The following is a 12,296-nucleotide window of genomic DNA, read 5'->3' on the forward strand; positions in this document are numbered from 1 at the left end:
CTTAAGTATCCTTTTAACATTCTTGTATAGTTTGAAGCAATATTCTAGAAGAGTGAGGAAATATATTCAACTATTCAGTTACAGAATACCTCGGCTATGAGGGAATGTTCTGGAATGGTTTCTCAGTACAGAAAAAAGAAGAAAAAAAAACAAGCAGAATAAGCTGTAAAAAGATTTTTAGGGATCCCTGGGGGGCTCAGCGGTTGAGCACCTGCCTTTGGCTCAGGGCGTGATCCCAGGGTCCCAGGATAAAGTCCTGCATCAGCTCCCTGCACAGAGCCTGTTCCTCCCTCTGCCTGTGTCTCTCTCTGTCTCTCTGTGTGTATCTCTCATGAATAAATAAATAAAATCTTAAAAAAAAAGAAAATTTTTCTATGTATGCACTGACTTTAAAAGCTGTTATGAGAAGTATCCAAAACTCAGAAATAAGGCAAAAAGGTGAAGGCCGGGTCCTTTCTATGTCTTACAGGGGCAAAGGGCATCCAAAGGTCATCTGAGGAAATACACTTAGTAACCTACTATTTATTGGTTTAAGGTACAAGACGGTGAGCTTATGCGTTACCTTACAGAATTTTGTCTGGAAGAGATTCATATATGCCTGAGTTTAAAACCTTGTTGGAAATTGACCACTTTTATTTTTATTTTATTTTTTATTCTTTAAAAGATTTTATTTATTCATTCATGAGAGACACAGAGAGAGAGAGAGAGAGAGAGAGGCTGAGACACAGGCAGAGGGAGAAGCAGGCTCCCTGCAGGAGCCCAACATGGGACACGATCCCGGGTCTCCAGGATCAGGCCCTGGGCTGAAGGTGGCACTAAACCCCTGAGCCACCTGGGCTGCCCAAGAAATTGACCACTTTTAGATCTCATCCATGAATCTTATTTTAACTTTGCCTAAAAACATCACTTTTGATATATACTCCTTGCGTTAGTTTTAACATGTAACTGGTTTGCTCATTCATTATGCACTGAATGAAATTACTGTGTGTTCATTTCGTATTTGCAGGATTCATAATTTTCCCTTTTAAAAAATTTTACTTTAGCAAAGCAAAAGAAAATCATGTTTGAAACTCTGGATGGCCAATTTTCTTTTTCTCAAATTTTTAAGGTGTCATCTTATGGAAAACTTAGCATTAGCAAAAACCCACTTTTTATTTAGCTTTAGTTATAAACACATCATTCACTATCATTTTTCAAGGAGCAGACAGTCACCAAAATTGACTGTCTTATCAACATTTTCCAACTTTTCAAGAAATACACTATCCTTGATTTTTTTTTTCTCTTTGGGGGAAAAGACAACTCTGTTTTAAAGCTCTGAGGTTTATTAATAGTATTTTATCAACTTTATTTAGCCGGCTTATGTCGTTTCTCTCTTGGAAACAAAAATCAACTGTACTTCAGGCAACCATACATGTTAAATTTAATCTTTTAAATTAGAACAGAATCAGAAGTGGGTTATTCTCTAGTTTAACTGTGAGTCTTTCTTATACACCAGGGTTTAAATGTTCTAATTTACTCGCTCATTAGAGGCCCTAAGACATCATACACATGAAAATGTTTGCTCCACAAAAAAATTCTCAGTATTCAAATCTAGTCCCTTTTTAAGTGCTCCTAATATTCCAGTAGATGAAGCCTGGGCCAGATTGGTAGGTGGAGGATGGGGACAGCTGTCAGATTCTAGAAATACTTTGAAGACAGATGCAAATGGATCTCCTAATAAATTTATCATGAGGCACGAGAAAAAGAAGGAGTCAGAGATGATTCAAGTTTCTTCTGGTGTAACGTTCAAGACAGTGCCTCCAGGAACTGGCCTACCCTGAGCACTTACCTGGCCGTGCTGAGCACCCTCCCCTTCTCCTACACTCCCAGTTCACCTTGCCTTTATTCTCCCAATAGCAAATGATCCCCTCCATAACTCAGTTACACGAACACTTACTGCTTATCGTGGGGCTCTTCAAATGCAAGCTGCACCAGGGCATGGCAGGAGTATGCTTGTCTGGCTTTAGCCCAAGACAACTACACGTTTGTCTGGATGAATCCCAGGTGCCTACCACGTTACGTTGCCTGGTTATTTTAGGAGGCCTTCAATAAGCACTTATCCCATGAATTTATGGATAGAAAAATTCAAGCTTCAGAAAGTTAAATAAACTTGCCTAATGTTCTAAATCTAGGAAAGAGCAGTCATGGATTTGCCTACAGATTTTTCCGCCCCAGTCCACATTTTTCCTGCTACTTTCTAATAATTATGGCATGGCAAAAGCATTAAAGCCAGTATTTCTATCCTTTGAAATAGATTTCTGCCCTGGGGTTTTGTTGTTGTTATATTGTGCTGTGAAGTATGGTAGGAGGTGATACCGATCACCAATGATTGTTAATGGACCATACTTCTGGATTTATCAGACTGAAGGCTCTGGAGTCAAAGACCAGGGTTTGAGGCCAGCCTCCACCATATTATTAGTTCCATAATCTTCAAGTCAGTAATCTTCCCTAAATCTCAGTCTCCTCATCTATACAGTGAACTCATTGTTCTCATCTCCACTTCTGGGTTCGTAAGATCATTGTAGAAATACAATGCAACAAGGTCAGTAAATTCCAATTAGCTTTATGAATATTTTATGACGGTGGCTTACAATTGGTGAAACTGAATCAGAAAGCAATTAAACATTAACAAAAGGCATCTTATTTTTGGTGGCTTTTTCTCCTTCCAATTCCATTGGCTTCACTGCTCTCTCTACACTTTTTTAAATGTATCAATGTCTGTAATGAAACCAGTGGGTGCTATCTGTGTGTGTGCTCACTGACCCTCTCCCTTTAAGCCCCGAGGTTATAAACCCACATTCTCCTCCCAAGCATAAACATGAGACACATAAGGCTCTCCCTCCTGTTTCATACCCCTCTAGAAATTCATCTACACTTCATTCTAAAGCATCACATCTCCAGCCAGGCCCCTAGAGAAGCAAATCCAACTCATGACCACATGCACAGGCTCAGTGTACCCATATCTACATACACTGAGGCAATCTACAAATGTGGACCACAGGTCCAGAGTCCTGCCCTGCAGAGTCTGGAACACCCCAGTCTCAGGTCTTCAAGAAAAGCTAATGTCTTTCCAGCCAGTTTTCCAATTCAGCTAAAGGTTTTGGGGGTTTTTCTCTATAAAGCTTCCAAATAGCCTTCACCTTCTTGATTTCCATCCTATGAACTCGACATTTGAATCTTCAAAATGATGTAGTACCTCTCCAGATATCCCGAGGATAGTAACGAGGCATGTTGCCCTTTTAACCACTGTCCGTTGTATGAATGCACCTCTTTAGCCCCTATTTACAGCATCCTATGTTTTCAAACATCTGGAGACTCCCTGTCGTCTGTCTCTGGCTTGGTTCTTACAACTTACTGTCACTTCTGCTACCCAAATTGTCTTAATTTTCTCAACTTCCCTGTTTATCTCCAACTTCTCAACAATTTCCCTACTTTTTAATAGACTTTTAGATAACACAGAATTAGCATTCTTAAAACTTACACATTATTCATAAATGCGTTTTTCTTTGCAAAAACAAAAACATTTCACTTGTTAAAATCAGCATGGGATGTATCTTCTTCTCAAGTGCTGGAAAAGTCCACTATCTTGATTTGGGAGGTGGTTAACACGGATCATATACACATTCACTCACTGAGCTGTAAACTAAATATTTGTAGGTTTTACTGAGCACATTATACCTAAATCTTAAAGAAATGAAGAAAACTCCTCAATAGGGAGGATTCTTTGAAAAGATGGAGGATGCTAAAGGAAGAGTTTATCTCCAAATATTCAAAGTTTTGATTAGCAGAAGGGAAAAAAAGGAAAAACAAAACAAAACACCGTATTACAGATCTATTAGGAAAAACTAAGTTTTCTTTTACTATTAATAAATTAATACATCAGTTTACTAAAGAATGATGCAGATAATGAAGTTTCTTATCCTCTAAGAAATCTTAAGTATTAAAAAAGAAATTAATGGTTTTTGTTTGAACTTACTCCTGTTACATAGAAACACAGCGATTGCATGAATAAAATCATATTGAACACACTACCTGTGAGACTCTTTTACTACAAACTTCAAGTTAGATTTTTCACCCATTCAAATATTAGTTGACTCCGCAACATGCCAAGCACCATGTTCAATATCTTGGACTCCGATTTTGCACGGACAATATTTCACTTCCCTGATTAGGTTACATTAAGCACAGTATTAAAATTCTTCTAAATCTGGCCTTTTGAGAAATTTAGGCATTGCTTTCATAATAATCTACTAAGTTACTGAATTTAAACATGTTCTGTGTATCAGGAAGGATATGTAAAACAGGTAATATGCTCCATTTATATACTATAAACTCAGATATTTGGGCCTAATAAGTATGCACACAGAGAAGAAGATGATAAACTGATACCATCTATACAGAACTGTTTCAGCTCACAGAAATAGGAGTAAAAAGAAAAGAGATACAGTTTGTCAAAGTTAATAATTTACCTTTGCCATTTTTTCTGCCAATTGCAAACGACCATCAAGTTCCCTTCTGATCTGGGCTGCTTGTTCATCTGCATTATCCAGCTTTAAGAAAGAAATAACACATATGTGATTACTTAATGACAGTGACCTACAGATTAAAGCAAAGACTTAAGGACTCAATTTTTGCTTTTAATAAATTCTCTCAGCTACCTATTGAGAACATAGAATGGCATTTAATTAGATTGGCAGTCCAATTAAATTTCTTAAGCACTTTTCATTTTGGTTTTGTTCACAAAAGAAGTTATTAAATTGCTAAGGTTAATTGCTCAGTTTACCCAAAATCTAATTATGAAAATTTCTTGTCCAACCTGTCCACAACAACTCTAAACCAGGAAGTCCTTGTTTCGTTGAAATTACATTAAATTGTCCTTAAGCTTATTCAGCCCATCCTTCTGTCTTTGTGAAGGTCAGTCCTAAATAGTTCTAGAGATAAATATCTTGTTTTGTGCTTTCAAATTTCCAGAGTGGTGAGATACTGAGTCATGCTTTACTTCTTTGTCCTTTCAAAAAATATTCCCTTCAAAAAAAAAAAATATTCCCTTCATTTTTATAACAAGTTGGTGCTAAACTGTGAAGCTACCATTTGATTGACAGATAAGAATTTCCAACCATTTAAATCTTCATATTCTCCTCATTCCAGTATCAATAGACTCACAATGCCAAGAAACTCTTCCACTCTCTTACAGATTGGCACCACATTAGAATTCCATTCTCCTGTGCTAAATTTGATTGAAAGCAAGAAAACTGTGCAATCATCATTTTTAAAGTTATTTACATGGAAAATGACTTTCACTTATCCAGTGAAATAATCCTTTTCTTATACAGTTTCTTTAAACTTTTCCTCATGATTCCCTTTTTCCCTAATTATCCACAATCCATTTCCTGTATTAGTTCATTATAAAATCTGCTAATTTGAGGCAGTCCTATGAGCCAGTGAGAGGCACTGGGTGAGCTACAGATACTCCTCTCGACTTTAATTCCTTCTCCTTTCCTACTTCCATCATTAAGAAACCTGGAACACACCATACAACTTCAGGTACACCTGAAGCCTGGATTAGTATTGAATACAACATTGAACACACAGGAGAATAAGGATTGACTTTTCTATTTGCTGAAGAACTACAAACTGACCAGATTACATTCCTTAAAGCAGCTTTAAAAAAAAAAAAATGCCTGAAAAAGATGAGTAGGGTCAACGCAGGTCAACAGGATGGTGTTGTCAGGACACATATAAAGAGTCAAGAAAAGGGGAAGATGTTCCAGTAAGAGAGCACCAAGAGTTTGGAGGTGAGGTTGATAGTTGTGGAAATGATGGATACTGGGGGTGCAGGGGAAGGTTCATGGCAAATGGGGCTGGAAAGAGGCTAGCTACTTCATAAACACTCTTCACAGCCATGTTGGAGAGTCTGGAGTCGGTTCCTCAACCACAGCGATTCCTGGAAAAATTTTAAACGGGATTTTAGAAAGAACACAATGTCTCTAGCACAAACAACAGCTTAGGGGGACATAGGAAGTCTGATATTACTCTTTAAAGAAACAGATCTGCTGTTATCTTCCTAGAAAAATGTTTCCAGGTAGATTTAAGAAATTAAATTCATTTCAAAACAAGTTTAAAAATAGTCAAGATTTTTTTTAAAAAAGATTTGAGGGTGAGCTAGTAGCATGCATGAGCGAGGGTGTGGGGAGAGGGCTCCATCCTGGGACCCTGGGTTCAAGACCTGAGCCCAAGGCAGATGTTTAACCAACTATGCTATCCAGCTGCCCCCAGTCAAAATTTTCTTAAACTAAACTGCTGGTAAGTAATTTTCTATGTCATCTATAGAACAAATGTAATTTCATTAATAGGATGCAAAGTCAAAGAAACAAAGTTTCTCTTCACTGTGCCCAAAGTCAAAATGATTTACACTAAAAACTAATAAAATGGTTAAAAAATGTGTAGCATGTCTGCTCTAGGAAACTGAAATCAAGGTCCTAAAAGCAAAAATTATGTGTAAGAGCTTGTAACTACAATATTTCAAATGGAATAAGGAATATGTTCTCATATTTGCTTAAATTCTGATAAATATCTTTCCATAGAAAAATTAAAATGGTTACTTGCATGTAAAGAGTTCTAATTTCACCAAGGAATAATATTTAACATCTTCAAATAAAAGGTCATAGTTGTTCAAACTTCACAAAATACTATTTAACATCTTCAGATATTTCTATCTTTGTATTAACAGCTCTTAATTTTGAGTGAAATTATTTGACTTACTCCTGGGTTTTGCAAGTATTTTCTTTATAAGAGACAGTTTTCTACTATTTCTAAAAAATATTAATACCCTAACTGCATTTGTCTGAAAAAATGTAGGCAGAGAAAAACAGAGCATTGCTCTACCAAATGACCTTTTAATAGCCTTCTCTTAAAATTGTCAGAGATTAAAAGCTTACTAATTTTGGTGACTACTGGTGTCATTCTGTGAAACCAGAACTGCATACTTCCAAACACATTACAAAAAAAAGGAAGAACTAATATAGTAAAGACAACGAATTTCTTTTATCTTTCTGTCATGTAACACTAGATAGAATTGAAAGAAGTAAATCAGTTAACTTTTTTTTACATGTAAAAATATTAATGTTTCATTTATTTGGGGGGGGATTTATTTATTATTTTAGAGAGACTATGTGTGTACATAAATAAGCAGTAGAGGAAGAAGAGGGAGAGAGAATCTCCATCAGATTCCACTGAGCACAGAGCTGGACACAGGGCTCAATGTCAGGACCCTGAGCATCGCCACCTGAGCCGAAACCAAGAGTAGACACTTAATCCATGACACCACTCGGGCACCCCTTATTTTCCTGAGCATTTATTACTTTTTTTTTAAATTAACTGAAAGCTTAAGATGATTTCATTTCCTTAAAAGGTGATGTGTCAATGGCAATTAGTTTCATGAATCGTGCCCGTTATACACTGCTAGTCTCCTCCAATGGCAGCATCTTACAAAAGCTGTCCTATTAGATCACAACCAGGATACAGACTTGGATATAATTAGCCATCTTACCCAGATTTTCTCGGTTTTATGCTTACTCATTTGTATTAACCTATCATTTATCTAAATTCATATATTCACCACTATCGTCAAAGAGGTGAGCATGAGCATATGTGAGTGAGGGGAGGGACAGAGGGAGAGAGTCATCAGGCACACTCCCCACTGAGCACGAAGCCCAACGACGCGTGACCTTGAGGTCATGACCTATGCCTAAACCAAGAGTGGGATGCCCAACCAACTGAGCCACCCAGGTGCCCCCAACAGTGCAGTTTCAATACTCTATGTTGCTCTTTTATAACCACATCCACCTCCCTTCAGCCAATCCTCAGTTGATTAGTTTTATTAATAATGTACTGCTTTTCACGATGTTTAAAAATAAATTCTAATAAGGCAAATGGATTTTCTTCTAATTTCCATTATGAAACTGGAGATGTGCACCCATGGGAGGTTAACGTTTGTAAATATTGGATGGGGGCCTCGAACTTTTAATCCACATGTTACCACAGGGGTGATTTCCTCAAAGTACATGGCCACAAGCAGCATCTACTCATTGACAATGCATCTATAGCTCCAACCCTTCACAAAATGTTGAGTTACATTTCCAACTGCTTATCACTGTTTTAATTTCCATGAAAATTAACAAGCCCCAAAATGCAATCCTGACTTCTAGCTCCCCAATCATTCCTTCCATGAATAATGCCATGTCCTATAAATAGCACATCTATTCAACCCAGCTGCCCAAGACCAAAACCTAGGTGTCATATTGAACCTTTCTTATCCCTCACAGCCCATATCCAACCAATCCACAGTCAATGTGAAGCCTAGATCACATTATTTAAGTTGAATAGAATTCAGGTACTCTGATGTCTCAGGCAGGGCTCTACTTTTTTTGTGGTGGAGGGTTTTCCTGACCACTTCAAGCATATCTCTTTCCACAAGAACAGCTGTACATAAGATTATGGTGAAAATAATGCTTTTTCTTTTCTGAACTCTCCAGAAAACTTGGGTTTTTACACCAGTTTCTCCACCTCGAAAGAAAGAAAGAAAGAAAGAAAGAAAGAAAGAAAGAAAGAAAGAAAGAAAAGAAAGAAAAGAAAGAGAGAGAAAGAGAAAAGAAAAGAAGAAAAGCTTAGACAGATGGTTTATAGATGTGAGACATCAGATTTTAAAATGCTGGGTAACACATCTGTCTCTAGTACTTGGGTTATAAGATAAAGAAAATGGGATAAGTGGACTCTAGAGTTCATGGCAGGGTCCAGACACAAGCATCACTCTATGAGGACAACTTCATTTTTAATTTCATTTTCTTTTAATTCTTGATTTCAACACTTTGTGACAATATATTACTTACCTCACAGATGTCCTTTCCTGGATTAGAATATTTTCCAGGTCTTATAAAGAGAGTCATTCAACCCTGACCATAACAGATGCCCAAATGTATCTTTATTCTCTGCAATGCCCCTAGTACCTATTACATAGAGAATTTTTAATTATCAATGGAAAATTATCAATTTCAATTACCACTTCAAAATAAATTACCACTTCAATTATCAAGGTATTTTTCTGGACTGGCAAATATTTAGTACAGAAAATGTACTTTTATTTTCCTCCTGTTCATTACAAAGGAAGTATTGTTTCCATATTCAGAATCCTCTGTCACAGAATACTTTTCAGGTCTTTTTAAAAAGAATCAATCAATGGCCAGGACCATAACAGGTTCCCAAAGGTATTTTTATTCTCTGCAATTCCTCTAGTATCTATTACGCAAAGGATTTTCAATTATCAATTGAAAATTAAAAATTTAAATAACCACTTCAAAATTGATTACCATATTCAAAAATCAATGGCCACTTCAATGATGAAAATATTTCACTGCCTTGACAAATATTTAATACAGTAATATACTTTTATTTTCCTCCTGTTCTTTACACAAGGATTATATGGTTTCCACATTTAAAATTCTCTAGGCTAGGGAATTCTTAACCTGGACCTTTGGGAGTCTGAATCACTCAAGTTGTGAGCAACATTTTGTAGAGTTACGCATTTTTTCCTTTGAGGAATGGTTTGAATTTCATAGCTCAAAGGAGTGCCAACTCCCTAACTCGAAAGAGGTAAAGAACCCTGCTATAGGGAAACTTTCAAGAAGCCTCTATTTCTTCTAGAAGAGGCTATGGGTCTCTTAAAACATAAACCATGGAAGGAGGTCACCTCAGACCTGCACATCATCAACTTTACCCCTTACAGAGATTCATTAAATTTTTGTAAAGGGACACTTAGGCTCTCAACAGTGTTGGCAATGGTCCACAGTTACTCTATTTATTCTTTCTTACACCTACCACACAGCAATCACTGTGAAGGCTCTTCAGTAGCTACAAAAGTAGGGACATTCCAGGAGCTCATACTGTATATCAAAAATAGTGAAAACAGTACACAAAGCAGGATATAATTGCCACAAGAAAGCTACTGATCAAGTGCTGTAAGAACTTAGCGATAGAAGACATGTGCAGTTATAAGGTATTGTGTTTCTTTTGTGTTTCTTGGTTGGTTGGCAACAGGATGGATTTGCAAAAATGGAAATACTAAAAAAAAAAAAAAAAAAAAAAAATGGACTTAGAGAAAATGCTGACCTGATGCAGCAGTCTACAGGTCTTCACTTGCAAATCTCCAACGCTAGACTTTCCTTGCCACATTCCTCTCATTTCATTGGAAACAAACTCCATCAGGCCGCAGGGATCAACAAATTTCCCTTTGCAGAAGGCCTCAGGAAGACCCAAAGCCTGTGTAGAGCCCAACCTTCTCACAGCTATGAAAATTTTAAACAGCATAAAAATAACTTTACTAAGTTTCACCCCACACCTCCATTTAACTTGTGATATCATTCTTCCAATGCTTTAAAAACTACAAATATCAAATACTTGAATTCATTAAATTTGCTCATATCTTAAAAAAAAAGATCATTTATAAAAAGCACTTTTCACAGCACTGTTTAGCATCATTACCCTCTCTCATTAATCTATTCTCTAGAACCAGGATAACTATATTAACATTGTCAATCACTAAAAAAAGGAATTAATAGCTGTTTTTCCATAATGACACCTTCATATGTGCCGACCCTACTCAACTATGTCCTCCTTTCTCCCACTGAAGAAATTAGTTTTTTCTCTGATATCATTCTCCAATTATGGCATACCTCTTTTCAAACACATTATATCCTGTTATTTTCTTGTAATATTCATCTTTATTCTTTAGTATGAAAAATGAAAATAGACTAGGATTTGTTATATAAACTTGGTGTTTTCCCTGAGATTAATTGATATGCTGGTCCACTGTATTTATATTATCTATAAATCTAGTTACTTACAGATAATATATCATGAGAAGTAACTGGCACAAACCTAACACTGACTGCAAAAGAACACTCCAACCAATCCATTATCATATAGCTTTCTAGTGGCCCAGTGTTGGACCAAATATATATGAATTTTGCAAGAGAACGTAAAACCACTGATCAAAAGCTTTAAGTGTTAAATTTACTTCATCAGTAAGTTGTGTTAATTCTCTACTTTATTACTCAAACCACACTTTATCATAAAAATAGAGCCTAACTCTACCCTACTAGCTCTGATGATCTCTGCTCTGTTTTCTGTGCTGCCTCCCCACTCCACATGCCTACACACACACACACACACACACACACACCCTTGGCTATTCTGGACATCAGAATACCTCCAGCCATTTTTCAAAACAGTGTCATAAGTCCATACATACCACTAGTCTTCCTCTTGAGTTCCAGCTCTCCAACTGAAGGCAAGGCCTTTCCTTTCAGGTACCCACAATGCCCTCAAGCTAAAAGTGAACCTGTTCTTTATCATCCTCTCTTCAGCAAGGCTCTCTACTTCTACATATCATTCCTACTACCCTAGATCAGGCTACAATCTCAGAGAAGGGAGGGAGGAAAGGAAAAAGAAACGAGATGAGGGATTAAATTAGCATGTGAATACGAATAAAAGGAATGATACCTGAGCACCTTAGCCTAGTATTCAGGCCCTCCCAAATTTTATTCCATTGTCTTGGATAATTCCATATTCATACAAATTAGTTTTGTTCAATGTTTACAAAGATGTTACATTTTCCCAGTCATGCATTTTGCTTGTGTTTCTTTTGCCTAGAACATTCTTAACCTAACCTTTATTGTCTCGATCAATCTCAATCTGAAATTACCTACCCAATCCTTTAATAATAAAGCAGGTACTATCTGACGATCTTTTATAGTTTCCTTTTATTGCTAAACTTCAGATTATTTATGACCTCTACTTCAAATTGCAGTATATGTTCTTTGTCAGTTCACCCTACGCCATTGAAGAAGAGTAAAACAAATCCATCTCCAATGGTGGAATTCACATAACTGGTCTCAGTTTTAATCTAAATCTAAAGAATTAAAAAGTCCTTTGACCCTAACAACCCTTCCAAGCTGATTCATCTTCTGTGAGTCAATCTCCCTCAGAAAAACGAAATCCGATCCCTCCTTTTTTTTTCTTGATCAAGAAAATGAGCCAACAACACTGTAACAAACTTTTTGTAGTTTCGTGCAACAGCAGGAATAAGAAAATGAAGTTATTCCCATACCCTCAAGGGAAACACACTGCATATATGATGTTCAGGTAACATTACATCTGCTAGAGGCAGAGTATTTAAAGAATTCCCTTATTATATACTCCAG

The 12,296-nt window shown here is 36.7% G+C and overlaps 1 protein-coding gene across 15 annotated transcripts in view; it reads right to left on the bottom strand.

Annotated features, from left to right (window-relative positions):
• CADPS2 (calcium dependent secretion activator 2) overlaps positions 1-12,296 on the bottom strand; it is a 454,345-nt gene that overhangs the window by 267,802 nt on the left and 174,247 nt on the right. For all 15 annotated transcript variants that reach the window (XR_007402156.1, XM_025477139.3, XM_025477137.3 and 12 more), the window contains one exon: positions 4,509-4,589. Coding sequence is in view for 14 of the 15 variants with exons in the window: in XM_025477139.3 (XP_025332924.1) it covers positions 4,509-4,589 (81 nt within the window). In the remaining variant the exon portion in view is untranslated. The remainder of the gene's footprint in view (positions 1-4,508; positions 4,590-12,296) is intronic.

This window comes from Canis lupus, chromosome 14, assembly GCF_003254725.2.
Source record: "Canis lupus dingo isolate Sandy chromosome 14, ASM325472v2, whole genome shotgun sequence".
NCBI classification, from domain to species: domain Eukaryota; kingdom Metazoa; phylum Chordata; class Mammalia; order Carnivora; family Canidae; genus Canis; species Canis lupus.